A 21,141-nucleotide genomic window follows, 5' to 3' on the forward strand; every position below is an offset into this window, starting at 1 on the left:
AGGATGAGAATTAAAAGATTCTATTCAAATTAACAAAAAAAAAATCACGTAAGCTGTTAAAATGTTACATCAGCTTTACTTTTAAAAGAGCATTCAGAGAATTAAAAGAGAATCAAACTCCTAACTGCCTTCATAATACAAAATAAGCAAAAAGATGTTTTGCTATACCGAATCTTTGTCTACTAAGACAAATAGCACTGGAAACTAAGGAGAAAAGGAAAGGGGAGTTTTCTTTTTTAACTGAATGTGTGTTCAATCTCATTTATTCTAGTTATAAAGTACTCAAAATATTATTTACTATATGAAGCCTGTTCATCTCCATTGAGATAAGCCATGAACAATAGCTTCTGTTTAGACAGCTTCACTACAATAAAGCAAATGTCTTAATAATCCTTTTAAATAAAATTTTCTTAGGGCAAAAAAAAAATGTATAATTGAAAATCTACTATAAACAGACTATACTGATCTTTACTTAGCTAACATTCATTTTCAAGGCTTCTAAATACAAATTGTCTATATGTGTTTCTGCTATTGTTCCTGTTCTGTAGTCTTCTGCAAGGCAACCGTCACTTTAGTTCCTTGTATGAACTGCACAGAAGATAAGGCATTTGGGGACTTTACAGTGGTGCTTTTGTTTAAATTTACTTACTTTGTAATACGATCAATGTTGGCAATCTGCTTCTGATTCCTGATAATTTCAATGGCTGCCCAAAGATGCTGGATAGCTTTTGTGTCCGCCTGTCGTCTTTTTGTTAAACGTGCCATGACCTGTTTACTTCTTTAGCTGTAGCAATATACAAAAACATAAGGCAGAAAACATGGATTACCGAGGGAATTTCCAACACAGGAGCCACAGTCACAGCACTGCCTGACGCTGGTCATTCTTAAGTGAAATGTGGTGTTGTGGCTTTCCATTTTCTACCTTTCAAGTTGCACTTCCACCTAATAAAAGCAAGCATTCACTTAGTTACCTCTATAAAGAATAATCTAAAATCCAAATCACTTAAAAAGGCACTTAAAAAGCTAGGAGGAGTTTACCTCCTTCCAATGTCAATCAATCAATCAATAGATAAATAAAGGCATTTAATGTTTATTCTAAACCACACCAGACTTCAGCATTACACTGTGTGAAATCAAGCAGTGCACAATGGAATTTATAGGTCATAATTGTTTGGTTTCAGGTTTTTATGATCATAGCTTTAGAGAATTCGGTTTTATATACATATGAAACCAATGTTTAAAAAAAAAAAAAAAAACAAGCATTAGCCAGACATGGTGATGGTGCATGGTGCAGCACACTTGCAGTCCCAGCACTTAGGAGGTGGAAGCACAAGAATTAGCACAAATTCAAAATCAACCTGATCTAAAGTGAGTTCCATGCCAGTCAGAACTGCATAGCAAGAAACAAACAATGAATAGAGAATCCAAGTTGCTCTGAGGTAAAATATGAAAGGCCAAGAGCTAGGATACCAGATCACAAATTATCAGTAATGACCCAACTGCCAGAATAGGTGTTCATTTGAGAACTAATAATCACATTATTAGGAAATATCACTATCATTCAAATGTTGGTATCTGGATGGGCTGAAGGAGATGGCTGTCTCCAAATACCTTTCCATCTATCTCCAGGCAAGAAAGAATGGAGCACAGTTCAGTGTCTGGTGGGTGACAGTATTAATGAAGGCCTACTGAATCTCTGCTTCATCTCCACGGTAAGCCCAGCCTCCGGACCCATGAAACAGGCACTTCACACATCTGTGCACTAGGCCTCTAGTGCAAGCAGGAAGGCAGGCACTGCACACTACAGCTGCTGCTCCCTTCGAGGAGACAACACGTGTGGCGCTCTTGTTCTAGCATTTCACTGTACTCCCTGACTGACAAGAGAAGGTGCCAGATTTTCATGTCTCTCTTTTTCTCCATCCTTTTTCACAACCTCTTTCCTTCTCTGGCCAAACTGAATGAGACCTGAATTCAAATTTTCAGCATCCATGCAAAGGGCCCTTGGAGCCCATGACCCCTAGCACTTGACAGAAGGAGGAAGGATGGGGCAAGGAGAGGGTTGGGACTTGCTGACCATCAGGTTTAGTATGGAACTGTTTCGAGGAATAAGGCAGAGAATGAGAGTAGAACACTTCTTATCCTCTAGCCTCCCAGCACACTACATGAACGATGCTTGCACTCGAAAATGCTGGTGTTCAAGGCTTAAAGGAAAATCATTTTGTTTTGAATAAATATAGACCTGAACTGAATGATAATGAAAATAACAAGCATGGCTCACGATGCTTCTACTTAGAGAGCAGACGCCTCGGTCTCGGTGTTTGCTCAGGAGTGCCAGCTTGAGAATGGCACAGGGACGCCCTGGGAAGACACTGCAGGAGTCTCGGTGAGATACAGCAGCACAGCGCCACCCAGCCCTGCTGCCCTTTAGACACAGAAGCACGAGCCCAGCTGCCTCCGCTGCATCCAGCAGTCAACAACAGTGCCTGCCTCGTTCACACAGCTTGCTAGCCAGGAGACATTTGAGATGTACAGAACTGACAGGGAATCTAACAGGGACATACAAGATCATAGAGAACAACCACACAAATGGTCCTGAAGTTCTTGTGAGGATTCAGAAAAGGATCATACTGCTTCTAGCATGGGTAAAATTTAGGCAGATATATATGTGTCTGTGTGTGTGTGTGTGTGTGTGTGTGTGTGTGTGTGTGTGTGTGTATGTGTGTGTATAGGCTATAACACAAAGGAAGGAGGGAGGAATAAGTGTGAAACAGTATCAGATTAAATTAAGGGGGTATTTTGGTAAAATCAGGATGAACATTATATTCTATATAGTAAGAGGATAATAATAGTTAACATATAATTCTTTTTATAATATATGGTATGAGTGGATCCGGCAGTGCAGCCCTGGAATCAATACCAGCTTCTAGAGGCTAAAGTGGGAGGAACACCACAAGCCCAGGCAACCTAGAGGGACACTGTCTCAATAAATTATCAAAAATAACTTATTCATATCTACAGAAAAATTAACAAAGAAGGTAACTTTTGAGAATACTGATTATTTTGTAACAATCATGCACTAATGGGAACTAAGTAGCAGAAATGCACAGGGGCACCATACTTTCCTGTAAAGTATTAAAAGCAAGACCAAAGACTGAAGCAGCCTTCATCTCAGGAAAGCAGATGCAAAATGAATCAGGGCCTTCCAAGAGCTATGTGAACCCCATGACAGACAGCAGACAGCTGTCACTCACATCACACCAGACCTGGAGGCAGTCACTGCTTATGGGAGTCAAAGTGGAACACTGCCAGCAGAGTACGTGGCACATCTTGAAAGTGCCAAAACGAGAGCCTATTAAGTGCCTATTAAGACAGTATTTCACTTAAGTACAACTATTCAATTATTTCTGAGTAAAGAGAAATCTCAAAAGCTAATACAGTGCTGGGCTTAAGCCCAGAACCTCATGGATCCTCAGCAAGTGCTCTACTGCTGAACTGTGAGCCATCCCTCAGCTGCCCTTTCTCAGGAGATCTGCACTCACTCATTTCACATTCCCTCTCTGTGCCCTACTTCTATACTAGCCACTCTCTTATACTGTGGGCAAACAGCAACAGGCAGAAAAGACCAAACCTCTAATCCAGTAAGAACTATTAACAACATGACTTGATCCAAGGAAAGAATGACAGTTGGGCATCAGTCAACAAAAAGCAAACATCCTAGGAGGTCTCTTGGGCCCTATATAAAAGCTGGTCCCACTCAAGGTCTGTGCTGATATGGTAAGAGCAAAATGAATTCAAAAGAATGAATAAAAATTATTTAACTAAGAAAGGGTTTGCCTCATTAACTTTTACATCTAATGTTTTTCTAGGTACCCAGCAGAGTTTCAAGCATGCTAACCTTTCCATATAAAATATTAAATTCAGATTTTCCAGCTATGTTATAAGACCCCAGAGAAAGGCTTCATTTTAAAGAGAAAGGTCAGAAAATGTGCAGAAATCACTGATAATCTTTAACCTTTTATTTGCTCCAACACTTATGAGGAATGTAATATACTCCTCTCAGTAAAAGTTGCATGGGAAACAATCTTCCAGAGGCCTGAAGCTTAAAAAAGTAAGCAGAAGACTTCAAGTAACTTTACTGAGCCCCCAGCTGATGTTGCTGCTCTGTCCTTGGAAATCTGGATTTCCCACAATTCCCAGTCTCTAGGTGTATTCTAGTCTCATCACAGCATTATAAAAAAAAGAACACAGCAAGCCAGGAAAAATTAATAAAAACAAAATTAAATAAGGCATCATGTGCTAGTGAATGCTTATGAACGGAGACCATGCTGTAACAAGGGAGAAGCACACAGTGAGGACAGCATGGGTGCAGGGCAGAGGAATGACACAGGACTCCAGTTAGCATCCGCAGCAAATGTGCGCTCACTTACTTCTGGTATGTGAGGGTTTTGTTACATAAAATAAATATTCAAATATTTATTCCAGATATTACATAAAAACTTTTAAATGTCCCATGGTTTCCATGGTTTTCACTGTAACTTACATATGTAAGAAATGTCCTTGTTGATTAGTGATTTTACTTTATGACTAAATATTCACACCATTCTCTTGTTTATATATTAATTCTGATTTTGGTTTTGGGTTTTCTTGGTTTTGGAGAACAGAGTCTTACCCAGGGTGGCCTTGCACTCACTGTGTAGCCAAGTAGGACATTAAACTTCTGGTCCTCCTACTTCCATCTCCTTAGTGTCCTGGGCTTATAGACACATACCACTGTGCTCAACGTCAGAGGTATTTTATGTACTTTTATTCACAAAATACTTCCTTTTTGCCCTTTAATAGGCATTAAATAAAATGATGCAGAAATCTAGGCATTTGTTTCTTTATAGTTACTTTTTTTGTAAATACTTCTATACTCAGGCCAGAAAAAAATGTAAAATACTTTTGATGAAGTTTTAGGTTGATAACAGAATTTCCATACACTGCTTGTCCCTCAGGCACTACTGCCGTCAGCACCTCACCAGGATGGTGAGACTTGCTAGAACTGGTGAATTGATACTGACATCACTGCCAAACTAAGTCCACAGTTCAAGGTTTTATGCACTCTACAGGTCTTGGCATATGTTCAATGACAAGCAAGCACAATTGTGACATCACACACTATAATTTTACTGCCTTAAGTTCTCCATGTCTCAGCTACTCTTGCTGCCTCTTCCACTAACCTCTGGGGACCACTGTTTCAGTGGTTCCACAATTCACCTTTTCCAGAATGACATGAAGTTGAAATCACACAGGCTTCTTTTCATAGCTTGATAGCTTCTGCCAACACTAAATACTATTCCAGTGGCTATATGCAAGTTTTTCTACCCACTTATCTACTAAAGGCTACCATGGTTGCACACAAGTTTCATCTACTATGGATAAAACATCTATAAAAGTCTACATGCAGATTTGTGCGCCGATAAAATGTTTGGCTCATTTGGGCAAACAGCAAGGGGTATGAAGATTGAATTTTATAGTGAGAGTATTTTCAGTTTGGTAAAAAGTCGAAGCTCTGCTAGATTGTCCTCCAAGGCAGCTGAGCTATCATGCACTCTTCCCAGCATGGCACAGAAGCTCCAGGACTGTGAGGTAGGCAATAGACACTCAGTGATGATGTTTTGGCCTGCTATTCCCTAATAGCATTTGTTAAACATATGTCCATGTTTCATGTCTGTCACCTTTTCTGTCTGCTTTAGTCAGTGTCCATCCAGGGAAAACTCCTTGCCTACTTCTTAACTAGGTTTTTTTATTGTTGACTTTGTTTCATTTTTGTATTGTTGCATCTGAGGGGTACAGATGCATGCGTGCGTGCGTGCGTGTGTGTGTGTGTGTGTGTGTGTGTGTGTGTGTGTGTGTGTGTGCGCGCGCGCACGCATATGAAAGCTGAAGAACAGCCTTGGTACCACTCCTCAGGAGCATTAATCATCTTTTTTGAGAAGTCGTCTCTCACTGACTTGGAACTTACCCAAGGTTAGGCTGGCTGGCCACTGAGCCCAGAGACCACCTGTTTCCACCTCCCCAGAATGCGACCACAGCTGGGTTCTGGGAATGAAACTCATATTCTGAAGCACTTTACTTATTGTAGTGACAATTGTGGAATTTTTGTTGCTTTAAAAGCACAGAAATATTATAAAAAATGTGTGTTCGTTTTAATTCCAGGCGTGGGGATATGGAGCTGCTTCGGACTGTCTGCGGCCGCTTACCATCATTTGCCTTGTGCTTTAGCAGAAGCATTGTTTGCCAGCTGCAGAGAGTTTCTGCGATTGTGTGACATGTGGAATTCTGGGAACTTTTCAGAAGGTATATAATGCTAGAACCCAGAGACATGGGGTTGGCTGACGTTTGTTAGTAGTTGTATTCAAAGAAGAAACAAAAGGAAAGAATTTATATTCAGGGATCTCTATTTCTCTCTTCCCCCTCTATCCTTCTTTCTCTCCTACCTAGTGAGAGAGGGTGAAATGGGGCGGGGAGGGGGGTGGAAAGGATGGGAAAAAGAACCACAAAGTAGCAAAGACCAGCTACAACTTATGACAAGGCTACCTGCCCAGCCCTTTTGGGTATGTGATTAAAAGTCATCAAAGGCATCTTTTGGAAACATTTTATCTGAGTCTGTAGTATTATGTTCTTATTCTCTGTATGTCAGTCAAAAAAACCTTTGACATTTTAACCAAGTTCTACTTATCAATTCTCTCTCACTGACAGTACCTATCAACAGAGAAGGAACACAGAGGTTTTGTGATCTTTAGTAGTTCTACATTTAGGATTGAGATCTATGATCCATATTCAATTAATTTTAATTAATATCATTTAAATTCACTTTTATAATCAAAGGTTCATCTATTCCAGCATAGCCTTGACTTCTTGGCGGGTGTTCAGGTCTATTTTTTGGGTCTCTACTCTATTCCATTGTCAGCTCTTTTGCCAATGCTCCATCTTATTTATTGCAAAGTTTTCATACTAAGATTCTAGTTGGTAACTATCTTTTGTTCTCTCTTTTTTACTTTGTTCTTCTGGGTCTTTTGCCTTTCCACATAAATTTAAGAATCAGTTTGTTGATATCCATGTAATAACTGACTCAGGTTTTAACTGATGTTGCATTAAATCTATAAATCGATCTTGGAAGGAGGGACATCTTGACACTAGCCTTCCTAGCCATATCTTTCCATTAATTATCTAATATTAGAATTTTGTAGTCTTTATATAGACCCTGAACATATATTGTTAATATTTCTTTGTTTTTTTTTCTTTTCCCCCCTTTTTGATTTTTTTGAGACAGTGTGCCCCTGGCTATCCTGTAACTCACTTTGTGGATCAGGTTCACCTCAAACTCAGAACCATCTGCCTCTGGCCCCCAAGGTCTGGAATAAAAGGTGTGCACTCCATGCCCAGATATTGTTAAATTTCTATCCAAACATTTCAATTTTGGCATATTAATATTAACAACAATATGTTTTTATATTAAATTACACTTGTTCATTGCTGGTACATGAATAATTTTTCTGCATTAACCTTGCATCTTGATCTTCCTCAGGTATTTCCTGCATGGCTTCTTTCAAGACCCTTTGATTTAGTGTTTAAAGCTTCATTCCTTGGTGTGGGTCTTGCAGCACATCCCCTCTTGTACTTCAGTGCGTACCATTTGGGAAAATTCTTTAGGAAGTGTTGTCTCAAATACTATTTCAAGTTCTTTCTCTTTCCTATATTACCTTCTCACATGGACTATACTTCCTGGAGGTGCCCATGCTCCTAAATGCTCTATTTTTAAAGCTACTAGTCCCATCTTTTTCATATGCTTTTCAGTTCAGAAATCTCCCATAGCCTGAAACTCAGAGGTTATTTCCTCTGCCCTGCCCACTGTACTGATGAACTCTTCAGAGGGATTCTGCATTTCTCTTACATTGCTTGTCTGTACAAGCAATTTTTGTCTTCCTTAGAACTTGTGTCTCTGCTTACATCATCCACTCATTACTATGTGCTGCATACATTTTCCCCTCAGCATTTTAACTGTCATTTGTAACAATGCTCCGTCTGATTATTATTCAATATTCTTGCTACATTGGCTCTGGTTCTGATTTTTGCTTAGTCTCTCCAAACTATACTTCTGCCTTTTGTTAAGTTTTATGGGTTTTTGTTTTTCCTGAAAAATGGGCATAGTATACTGAGCAAATGGAGCCATGGTTGACAGCCTTTTTCATGGAGCTGAGGGCAGAGAAGGGAGCACGCTCAGTCCCATGAGTCTGTGTCACTGGACTGTCAGTGCCACCAGCACTTCAGTCCCCCACTCCCCTCACATGACACAAGGTATAAGAATGAAATGAAGCAGCCAATTCCCTTCCTCCAGATTGGCTAATCTCTGGTAAAACACAGCTGGTAAGGCTCGCATGGAGGAGCTTAAATTCTGAAGACAGAGGAAGAAGTGGCAGGGGACAAGGGAAGTGGGGGATAGAGGGGAAACTGCAATATATAAGATGTAATATATGAGATAATAAATTATTAATAATAATAAAAGAATGGAGTACCCTGGCACATTTGATAACTTCTCTTTCCTTCTGTCCTTCTCTGCCCTAAGTACAGGGAATTTCTCTCTGATACTCAGTGTGAGAGCCTGGTTGAGACAAAACTCAGACACATGAGGAAGCCATTTTCCGGGTTCCCCTGGAGTTTTCACACTCCTAGTTGCCCAGACTTAACACTCCGGCAGTCCGGCAGTCCGGCAGTCCTACCCTGGCTTTTGTCTCCACTCAGAGTCCTGCTCATAACTTCAGCTCTAGGAAGGCTTAGACTTTTCTACCTACCTATCTCAATTTTCTAAGTTTGGCCACCATGGCCTCATTTCTCTGAAAGACCTAAAAGCATTTTTTTTTTTTTTTTTTACTTTTTGCTGGTTTTTGTTGTTGTTGTTTTTTGCTTGTTATCAACATATTATAATGCCAATGCCAACTAGGAACAGTGGAATTTTTTTTCTGAATATGATGGTAAACGAAACAATATGTTTTTACCAAAGAGGAAGCCAAATGAATTAGCATGCTTTGCTGAAAAGTTTCTCTGTTCTACAACAAAAAAAGTGATATATTTATAAATATGTGTTAAATTGTTCAAGATACTGGAGTTGGCTTCTTGCATTGGCTTAGCCTATTTTCGTGTCTCACAACTGTCATTATTAAAACATGTATGCAAGTTACATGTACGACACCATCAGCCCAATGCCAATTCTTATCCATTATTTGACATGTACTATCAGTCTTAAATTTTTTTATTTCATTTAGTTAGTTGGGGACCTTGATAGACCCGGGGTGTTGGCTAGAACTAGTGATCCTCCTGCCTCACCCTCCTACATGGTGGGATGCCAAGTGTGTACTATCATGCTAACTTATCATTGTCTAAAGCACACACCTATTTTAAGTTTTCACTATGTCTTTGATAACCTTTACCATGAAATAGATATAAATAAATGCTTCCTGAATAAACAGTCCCCCCAAGGGTAATTAATTTTAATGTATCATAATGAACCTTTAGCTGCCAGGAGCTAGGCGTGAGGGGATGCAGAGCTGCTGCTTAGTGAGTTGTGGTGTGGGTGTCACTGAGGACAGTTGTGCAGCATTCGAGATGCCTTTACACTGAACTATGTGCTTAAAATGGTTAAGATGGCAGATTTTATGTTAAGTATATTTTACCTCTACTTTTTAATTTGAAAAAAAAAGGACAGAGAAAGAATAAAGTTAGTTCAAAATAATAAAGTTGGTTATCATGTCTTAAGAGGAGTAAATCTCAAGTACTCCAAGAACTTCCAAAACAAGCAGTTGGGTCATTCCATGTGTGCAAGCATCTGGTGTGGGGGATGCAAAGAACTGAGAGTGGATGCCCTGCTAGGTATCTGCACATTAGACTGAACACAACCAAGTCTTTCAAAGTTGGGTTTTTCAAGGCAGGGTCTCTCTGTATACCCCTGGCTGTCCTGTAAAACAAGCTGGCCTAGAACTAGGAGATCTGCTTGCCTCTGCTGCACAAGTGCTGGGATTAAATTTAACTACACTGGCTTGAGTCTTTTCCATTGCTAGTAGCACAACAGGCAAGCTAGGTAATTACTAGACGTCTGTTTGGCTCCCTGTCATGGTCTAACCAGAGCGCCTGTACTTACCACTGGCCTTTGGGTAGCACAGCCCTCAGCAGTGCCGAGCATCACAGAATGACCACGCACGCATGCGAGACCTTTCTCAGATAAGACCACCAGTATTTAATCAAAGGGCCCAACTCTGATAATTTTCCACAAGCTCCACTTGTAAAAACTTAAGTTTCTCCTTTTTAAAAATAAACAGAGTTGTAAAATGAATCCCAGAGGATAAAATCCATATCTGATATCCAGACCACAGTGATCTGCATGTCCAAAGGATGTATCCAGACTGACTGACTGGATTGTAAAACTGCAATGACAAATTAGAGAAGCGACAGCTGGTTTGTACTGAGCAATCAGCCGTAAGCCATTCACCGTACAGATAGGAAATGTTCAGCTTAGTGGGCCGGGGTGTGTGTAACAAAGGCTCTCACTTCACAGGTGGAGCTCAGTGTGCGGCCTGCATCTGGCTTATATCACTTACTGTCATGTTTTCCAGCCCACCTGCTCCAGGAGATATCAGTGTGCCCTTCTCCCCATCCCTCACAGTATCTTCTGTGTGTGACACTTTGTTCATCCATCAATCCATCGATGAACACAGTGGTTGCTAATGGCTAGTTGTCAACAACACTGGCAGAAGTGTATGTGCTCAATTTCTTTGGGGATGTACCCAGAAAAGGAACTGCAAAATCTCACAGTAGATCTGTTTAACCTTAGCAACATTTATAAAATTGGCTGGGCCCAGAGCTGACCTGGTCCTAACAGCTCTCTGTACCCTAACACCATGGGGCAGAGAGCTGGACTCTCAGAAGTATGGACAAACCTGAGAGCTCAGGGGAGACTATACTTCTGCTCACATTTCTTTCAAAGAAGGAACCCACCTGGAGCCCTCAGGACACAGGAACCTAGGAGCAGTCTGGGACAGGACGCCTAGCCCAGAACTGACCCTGTGACACAGCTCTTTGTACCCACATCCTGCTAGGAGAAAGCTGGTCTCCAGGAGTGCTGACACACAGGCTTACAGGAGAGTCAAGCCACTGTCAGAGACAGAAAGACAAGCTGACAGCAGAGACAACCAGATGGCGAGAGCCAAGCAAAGGAACCTAAGCAAGAGAAACAAAGACTACTGGGAATCATCTGAGCCCAGCTCTCCCACCACAGCAAATACAGGATATCAAACACACCAGAAAAGCAAGATTTGGATTTAAAATCACATCTCATGATGATGATAGAGGACTTTAAGAAGGACATAAATAACTCCCATAAAGAAATACAGGACAACACAGGTAAACCAGTAGAAGCCCTTAAAGAGGAAATACAAAAATCCCTGAAAGAATTACAGGAAAACACAACTAAACAGGTGAAGGAATTGAACAAAACAATCCATGATCTAAAAACGGAAATAGAAACAATAAAGAAATCACAAAGGGAGACAACCCTGGAGATAGAAAACCTAGGAAAGAGATCAGGAGTCATAGATGCAAGCATCACCAACAGAATACAAGAGATTGACGAGAGACTCTCAGGGGCAGAAGATACCATAGAAAACATGGACACAACTATCAAAGAAAATGCAAAAAGCTCCTAACCCAAAACATCCAGGAAATCCAGGACTCAATGAGAAGACCAAACCTAAGGATAATAGGTATAGAAGAGAGTGAAGATTCCCAACTGAAAGGGCCAGTAAATATCTTTAACAAAATTATAGAAGAAAACTTCCCTAACCTAAAGAAAGAGATGCCCATAGGCATAAAAGAAGCCTACAGAATTCCAAATAGATTGGACCAGGAAAGAAACTCCTCCCGTCATATGATAGTCAAAACACCAAATGCACAAAACAAAGAAAGAATGTTAAAAACAGTAAGGAAAAAAGGTCAAGTAACATATAAAGGCAGACCTATCAGAATCACACCAGACTTCTCACCAGAGACTATGAAAGCCAGAAGATCCTAGTTAGATATCATACAGACCCTAAGAGAACACAAATGCCAGACCAGGTTACTGTATCCAGCAAAACTCTCAATTAACATAGATGGAGAAACCAAAATATTCCATGACAAAACCAAATTTACACAATATCCTTCCACAATTCCAGCCCTAGAAAGGATAATAAATGGAAAACTCCAACACAAGGAAGGAAACTACATCCTAGAAAAAGCAAGAAACTAATCTTCTTACAACAAAACCAAAAGAAGAGAGCCTCACAAACATAATTCCACATCTAACAAGAAAAATAATAGGAAACAACAATTACTATTCCTTAATATATCTTAACACCAATGGACTCAATTCCCCAATAAAAAGACATAGAGTAACAGACTGGATATGAAAAGAGGACCTAGCATTTTGCTACATACAAGACACACACCTGAGTGACAAAGACAGATACTATCTCACAGTAAAAGGCTGAAAAATAATTTTCCAAGCAAATGGTCCCAAGAAACAAGCTGGGGTAGCCATTCTAATATTGAATAAAAATAATTTTCAACCAAAAGTTATCAAAAAACATAAGGAAGGATACTTCATATTCATCAAAGGAAAAATCCACCAAGATGAACTCTCAATCCTGAGTATCTATGCTCCAAATGCAAGGGCACTTATATTCATAAAAGAAACCTTACTAAAGCTCAAAGCACACATTGCACCTCACATAATGGTAGTGGGAGATTTCAATACCCTACTCTCACCAATGGACAGATCATGGAAACAGAAACTGAACAGAAACACAGAGGAAATTAACAGAAGTTATTAACCAAATGGATTTAATGGATATCTATAGAACTTTTCATCCTAAAACAAAAGGATACACCTTCTTCTCAGCATCTCATGGTATCTTCTTCAAAATTGACCATATAATCAGTCACAAAACAGGCCTCAACAGATACAAGAAGATTGAAATAATCCCATGCATTCTATCAGATCACCACAGACTAAGGCTGGTCTTCAATAACAACAAAAACAACAGAAAGCCCACATGGAAGTTGAACAATGCTCTACTCAATGATAACTTGGTCAAGGAAAAAATAAAGAAACTAAAGATTTTTTAGAATTTGATGGAAATGAAGGCACAACATACCCAAACTTATGGTACACAATGAAAGCAGTGCTAAGAAGAAAACTCATAGCTCTGAGGGCCTCCAATAAGAAACAGGAGAGAGCATACAATAGCAGTTTGATAGCATACCTAAAAGCTCTAGAACAAAAAGAAGCAAATACACCCAAGAGGAGTAGAAGACAGGAAATAATCAACCTCAGGGTTGAAATCAACCAAGTAGAAACAAAAAGAACTATACAAAGAATCAACACAGGGGTTGGGGATTTAGCTCAGCGGTAGGGCGCTTGCCTAGCAAGCACAAGGCCCTGGGTTCGGTCCCCAGCTCCGAAAAAAAAAAAAAAAAAAAAAAAAAAGAATCAACACAACCAGGAGCTGGTTCTTTGAGAAAAATCAACAAGATAGATAAGCCAGACTAACCAGAGGGCACAGAGAGAGTATCCAAATTAACAAAATCAGAAATGAAAAGAATAACAGAATAACAACAGAATCTGAAGAAATTCAAAAAACATCAGATCCTACTACAAAAGCCTATATTCAATAAAACTGGAAAATCTGGATGAAATGGACAGATACCAGGTACCAAAGTTAATTCAGAATCAGATAAACCATCTAAACAGCTCCACAACTCCCAATGAAATAGAAGCAGTTATTAAAAGTCTCCCAACCAGGGGTTGGGGATTTAGCTCAGTGGTAGAGCGCTTGCCTAGCAAGCACAAGGCCCTGGGTTCGATCCCCAGCTCCGACAAAAAAAAAAAAAGAAACAAACAAAAGGACCAGATGGGGTTAGTGTAGAATTCTATCACAACTTCATAGAAGACCTATTACTAATACTGAACAAACTATTCCACAAAATTGAAACAGAAGGAACATTACCCAATTCCTTCTATGAAGCCACAATTACACTTATACCTATACCACACAAAAACAACAAAGAAAGAGAACTTTAGACCAATTTCCCTTATGAACAACGTTGTAAAAATACTCAATAAAATTCTCGCAAACTGAATCCAAAAACACATCAAAACGATCATCCATCATGATCAAGTAGGCTTCATCCCAGGAATGCAGGATGGTTCAATATATGGAAATCCATCAATGTAATCCACTATATAAACAAACTCAAAGAAAAAAACATGTGATCACCTCATTGGATGCTGAGAAAGCATTTGACAAAATTCAACACCCCTTCATGATAAAAGTCTTGGAATGATCAGGAATTCAAGGCCCATACCTAAACATGGTAAAAGCAATATAGAGCAAACCAATAGCCAACATCAAACTAAATGGAGAGAAATTTTAAGCAATCCCACTAAAATACGGGAAAAGACAAGGCTGCCCACTCTCTCCCTACCTATTCTATATAGCACTCAAAGTCTTAGCCAGAGCAATCAAACAAACAAACAAACAAACAAACAAAAGAGGTCAAAGGGATACAAATTGGAAAGGAAGCAGTCAAAATATCACTATTTGCAGATGATATGATAGTGAACTTAAGTGACCCCAAAAGTTCCACAAGAGAATTACTAAGCCTGATAAACAACAACGGTGGCTGGATATAAAATTAATTCAAACAAATCAGTAACCTCCCTCTACTCAAAGGATAAACATGATGAGGGAAATGATACCCTTCACAATAGTCCCAAATACCTCGGTGTGACTCTAATCAAGCAAGTGAAAGATCTGTATGATAAGAACTTCAAATCTCTGAAGAAAGAAATTGAAGATCTCAGAATATGGAAAGATCTCCCATGCTCATGGATTAGCAGGATTAACTCAATTCTTCATAGAGTTAGAACAATTTGCAAATTCATTTGGAAAAACAAAAAACCCAGGATAGTGAAAACTATCCACAACAGTAAAAAGAACTTCTGGGGGAATCACCATCCCTGACCTCAAGCTGTATTACAGAGCAATAGTGATAAAAACTGTATGATATTGGTATAGAGACAGGCAGGTAGATCAATGGAAAAGAATTGAACACCCAGAAATGAACCCACACACCTATGGTCACTTGATCTTTGACAAAGGAGCTAAAACCAACTGTGGAAAAAAGACAGCATTTTCAACAAATGGTGCTAGTTTAACTGGAGGTCAGCATATAGAAGAATGCAAATTGATCCATTCCTTTCACTGTGTACAAAGCTCAAGTTCAAGTGGATCAAGGATCTCCACATAAAACCAGATACACTCAAACTAATAGAAGAAAAAGTGGGGAAGAGCCTGGAACACATGGGCACTGGGGAAATTTTCCTAAACAGAACACCAAAGATCAAGAATCAACAAATGGGACCTCATAAAATTGCAAAGCTTCTGTAAGGCAAAGGACACTGTCAATAGGACAAAAGGGTAACCATCAGATTGGAAAAAGATCTTTACCTATTCTACATCTGATAGAGGGCTAATATCTAATATATACAAAGAACTCAAGAAATTAGAATCCAGAGAATCAAATAACCCTATTTAAAAATGGGGTACAGAGATTAATGAAGAATTCTCAGCTGAGAAATGTCGAATGGCTGAGAAGTATCTAAAGAAATGTTCAACATCCTTAGTCATCAGGGAAATGCAGATCAAAACAACCATTCAGATTCCACCTCACTCCAGTCAGAATGGCTAAGATCAAAAATTCAGGTGACAACAGATGCTGGGGAGGATGTGGAGAAAGAGGAACACTCCTCCACTGTTGGTGGGATCGCAAACTAATACAACCACTCTGGAAATCAGTCTGGAGGTTCCTCAGAAAATTGGACATTCCACTACCTGAGAACACAGCTATCCCACTCCTGGCATATACCCAAAGGATGCTCCAACGTACAACAGACACATGCTCCACTATGTTCACAGCAGCCTTATTCATAATATTCAGAAGCTGGAAAGAACCCTTCAACAGAGGAATGGATACAGAAAATGTGGTACATTTATACAATGGAGTACTATTCAGCTATTAAAAACAATGACTTTTCCTGAGAGACACAGCCAGAATACAGCAAATACAGAGGTGAATGCCAGCAGCAAACCACTGAACTGAGAATAGGACCCCCGTTGAAGGAATCAGAGAAAGAACTGGAAGAGCTTGAAGGGCTCGAGACCCCATATGTACAACAATGCCAAGCAACCAGAGCTTCAGGGACTAAGCCACTACCTAAAGACTATACATGGACTGACCCTGGACTCTGACCTCATAGGTAGCAATGAATATCCTAGTAAGAGCACCAGTGGAAGGGAAGCCCTGGGTCCTGCTAGACTGAACCCCAGTGAACTAGACTGTGAGGGGGGGAGGCGGCAATGGGGGAGGGTTGGGAGGAACACCCATAAGGAAGGGGAGGGGGAGGGGATGTTTGCCGGAGGAAACCGGGAAAGGAATAACACTTTCGAAATGTATATAAGAAATACTCAAGTTAATAAAAAAAAAAAAAAAACAAAAAACAATGACTTCATGAAATTCATAGGCAAATAGATGGAACTAGAAAATATCCTGAGTGAGGTAACCCAATCACAAATAAACACCCATGGTATGCACTCACTGATAAGTGGATATTAGCCCAAAAGCTTGAATTACCCAAGATATAATCCACAGACCACATAAAGCTCAAGAAGAAGGATGACCAAGTGTGGATGCTTCAGTCCTTCTTAGGATGAGGAACAAAAATGTTCATAGGAGGAGATATGGAGACAAAGTAGTTTGGAGCAAAGACTGAAGGAATGACCATTCAGAGCCTGCCCCACCTAGGGATCTAGCCCATATACAAACAGCCAGCAAACCCAGATGATATTGCTGAGGCCAAGAAGTGCATGCTGACAGGAGCCTAACATAGCTGTCTCCTGAGAGGCTCTGCCAGAGCATGACAAATACAGAGGCAAATGCTCGCAGCCAACCATTGAACTCAGAATGGGGTCCACATTGGAGGAGTTAGGAAAGGATTGAAGGAGCTTAAGAGGCTTGCAACCCAATAAGAATAACAATATCAACCAACCAGAGCTCCCAGGCACTAAACCACCATCCAAAGAGTACACATCGACAGACCCATGGCTATAGCTGCATATGTAGCAGAGGATGGCCTTGTTGGACACCAAAGGGAGGAGAAGTCCTTGGTCCTGCCAAGTCTGGATCCTGCAGTGTAAGGGAATGTCAGGATGGGGAGGTGGGAAGGGTGGGTAGTTTGGTGGGGGAAAGGGGATAACATTTGAAATATAAATAAAAAAATCCAATTAAAAAAAAAGAAAAAAAATTGATTTCTATATGGCCAAACCATGACACCTTGACCAGCAATGTAAGCTATTTAATTCCCCCACATCATTACAAACACTAATTTTTCATTTAATTTTTAATTTACTTTTTCTTATTTTTAAATGACAGCCATTTGCGTAGGTGCTAAATAGTCTATGGCTACAGTTGTGATTTATCAATTTCTGTAATATTCAGTAATATTGAACATCTTTTTATGTTTTATTGGCTTTTTGCCATCATTTTCTTCGGAGAAATGTCCTGTGAACTGCTTGTCCATTTTAACTGTTATGTAGTTGGTGCATGGGGAGCTTTATATTGTCTCGGTGTTAACCCCTCTTGGAGGTGTAAGCTTTACAGTTTCCTCCTTTCTACATGCTGCATTCACCATTTATTTTCATCCATTTTGACTTTCTTGTCTCTCTCTTGTTCCCTCCCCACCACTATACACACAACAAGGTCTCAATATGTAACCCAGACTTGGCCTTACAATTTTCAATCTTCCTGTCTCAATTTCCTGTCAGGTAGGATTACAAGTATGTACCACACCTAGTTCTTTACTTGTTTTTTTGTTTGTTTGTTTATTTGTTTGTTTTGTTTTTTAAGTTATGTCCTTTGATGCACAGAAAGGTTTTAATTTGGTGAAACAGAATTTACTTCTTTAGCTAGTCACACTTTAGTGTCTTATCTAAGAATTTACTAAGGAATCAAAAGTCAAAAATTAATTTATCAATTCTCTTAGGAGTTTTCATATTGTGGCTCTTTTGCAAACAAGAATGCTAACGAAAAAAAAAGAATACTAACGAAATGTTAAAAATAATGCTGAGCTTAAAGGGTTTAAAATTAAAGTTGATGTAATTATCAACGAAGTTAAAAAAATTTACAGTGAGAAACAAAGAAGAACATGTGATGTAGTCTCTGAGCAACATGTTTCAGAAACACAGCGTTTGAGAAGGCAGGCCAGTGTGGCCTGGCAGAGCACAGGCAGACAGGAAGGCTCCACGTTGGTGCAGGTTAAGACAAGTGGGCTCAGAGGATTAGCACCACACTCCCAGGGCCTACCTTCCAATACTGACAAGCTGAGTTCTACCTACATTTCAAAGTCACCTAGTTAACTGGAGGTTGACAAGAGACACTTTCAGCCATCCAAATACCATACAACTCCATGATCTATATAATTTTCCTCAGGAAGTAGCAAAGATAAACTAATAAGCCATGAAAAAGGAAAGCCTGAGATCTTGCCTTGTCCAGGAAAATAGAATTCAATATGGGAAATTGACTTTAGGAGGAAAACTAGAAAATTCCTATCCACAACAGAACAAGAGTGACAGGAACTCAGAAGTAGAAAGTCAGTTTCTTCAGACTTATTAAAAAATTCTTACACCAAGAAACATACAAACAGCTTATGAAGAAACTCCAACAAGTTAGCTAATACCTATGAAAATGTTCTAAATAAAATTTTGGCAAACACAACAATAAAAAATAAAAGGAAGTTTTATTCTAAAAAATGCGATGATATTTAATGTTAGAAAATCTAGCAGGATACTAAAGAAACTAAGAATATCATCATCTCTATAGATGCTGAAAAAGTACCAGACAGAATTCAGTGCAAATTTACGTAACGATCATTCAACAACTAAGAATCAAGGGATAATTGTTTAATATACACATACTGGCCTGAAAGCTGGCAGAATGTTAAGATGTTGAAAATCTTCTACTAACATGAGGAAAGCATCAAGGATGGCCACCATCTCTCTTCTCGTTTACTACTACACAAAGGACAATTACGCGAGGTGGTGCCTCATGCCTGCAAGACATGCTAGAGAAGTGGAGGTTCAAGAAGTTAATCAGAACTGAAGAAGTTGTTACTTCTTGCAAAAGTCACAGATGATGTGGTTATGAGTAATAATAAAACTTAAAAGAATGAGTGAAAAATCCAGCCAAGAGCCTGAAAATGGAACTGTCGAGCACTAGAAAATGTAAATGAAGCCCTTTAATGTTAAAGGGGGTGGGGGGTCCTGTTACCCAAAACCCTGAAGCAGAGAAACTAGGGAAGGGCAGGAAAATCTGACCGGAACTGTGAGCCATTAGCACCATAAACTAAGCATAAAATCTAAAAGTTAAAAAAGGAAAAACTTAGTACCAAAACCAAACTCCGGCACATTCAAAGTACATTATGAATAAGGCAAATGAGTTATTTAAATGGCAAACTGGATAAGTAAGCAGATAAGGACACTGTCACCTGCACCACAAATGAAAGGCTAATATCCCTAATATTTAATGGAGCTCTACCTTTTTAATAAAAATGAAAGAAAAAGAAAAAAATGAGCAAAACATAAGAAAAAGCAGAAAACAGAAAAAGCCTACAAAAGGCTTAGAAACTCATGGAAAGCTACTTAATTCCCCTTATAATTAGAGAAATGAAGTTGTAGACTCATTTAATGAACCAGTGCTAAGAATAAGGCTGGTAAAACTGGTTATCTGCCAATGTACTGGTGTCAAGACGACAGGAAGACAAGGCTTCTCCACATTAAAAATCATGACCTTAGTGGAGGGCAATGTGGCAGAAACCAGCACAAACGTGCATGCACCTACTCTGCCCAGCACTCTCATGGGTAAAACCATCTGCACTGCCACTTGTACAGCACTGGCTGAACAATTGTGGGCAGCCAATAATGGAATAAAACCAGCTAAAAAGAACAATGAGAGGTCACTTTGCTATTTCACTTGATCAAAGCTATTAAAAGTTATCAAATTAACAAAGTACTTTCAAAAGCTGATTGCTGAGTGTTAAATATGCCTCTTTCCTTTCTCTGACACTATGCTAATATTAGCTGAGCATGGTGGTGCACACCTTTAATCCCAGTGTCTGCAAGGCAGAGACAGGTGGATCTCCCTGATTCTGAAGCCAGCCTGGTCTACACGGTGAGTTCCAGGATAGCCAGAACTACATAATAAGACACTACACACATTCACATGCACGCATGTGCACGTGCACACACACACACACACACACACACACACACACACACACACACACACACTAGCTACTATCTGTTTTTGTTATTGTTAACTTTTTAAAAAGAACTACAGTAATGGGGTTGGGGAGACAGCTTGGATGGTAAAGACCTGGCCACACAAGCTTGAAGACCAGAGTTTGATTCCCAGAACCTATGTAAAAGGCTGGGCACAGTGGTACACACTTGTAATCCCAACACTGGGGAGGTGTAGACAGGTGGATTCTTATGGCAAGCTAGTCAGGTCAGTGAATGATCCAATCAAAAGAATTAACTTGTAAATGCTGCAAATGAATCTGTGCATGCACACAGGCACACATAAATCACTGTGATTTCTAAGCATACAAAGGTGGAAGAATTACATGACTTTTGTAATGTAATTGTATTTTGCTGTATGTTTTCTTATATTTTATATTTTTATTTTTTATTAATTTTTAATTATGTGTCTTGTCTGTGGGAGTGAGTATGCACATATGAATGCAGGTGCTCTCAGAGGTCAGGAAAGGACACTGGATCTCCTGGAGCTGAAGCTGGGGTTACAGGATGTTGTGAGCCACTCAAGGGAATTTAGGACCCAATTTTAGTCCTCTTGGAAGAGTGTGCTAGAATAACCATCTCTTCGACCCTTTGTAATATATTTTAAATCTCATTTTTCCTCTAATTCCAAGACCTAGGTAGCAAACTTTCATAGTAA

At 39.5% G+C, this 21,141-nt stretch overlaps 1 protein-coding gene across 9 annotated transcripts in view; it reads right to left on the reverse strand.

Moving 5' to 3' along the window:
• Positions 1-21,141, reverse strand: part of Zmynd11 (zinc finger MYND-type containing 11) — an 88,393-nt gene that overhangs the window by 52,181 nt on the left and 15,071 nt on the right. For all 9 annotated transcript variants that reach the window (XM_032884983.1, XM_032884982.1, XM_032884985.1 and 6 more), the window contains exon 2: positions 650-784. In XM_032884983.1, the coding sequence (XP_032740874.1) occupies positions 650-765 (116 nt within the window). In that variant the 5' untranslated portion in view covers positions 766-784. The remainder of the gene's footprint in view (positions 1-649; positions 785-21,141) is intronic.

Source organism: Rattus rattus, chromosome 14 (genome assembly GCF_011064425.1).
Source record: "Rattus rattus isolate New Zealand chromosome 14, Rrattus_CSIRO_v1, whole genome shotgun sequence".
Lineage (NCBI taxonomy): Eukaryota > Metazoa > Chordata > Mammalia > Rodentia > Muridae > Rattus > Rattus rattus.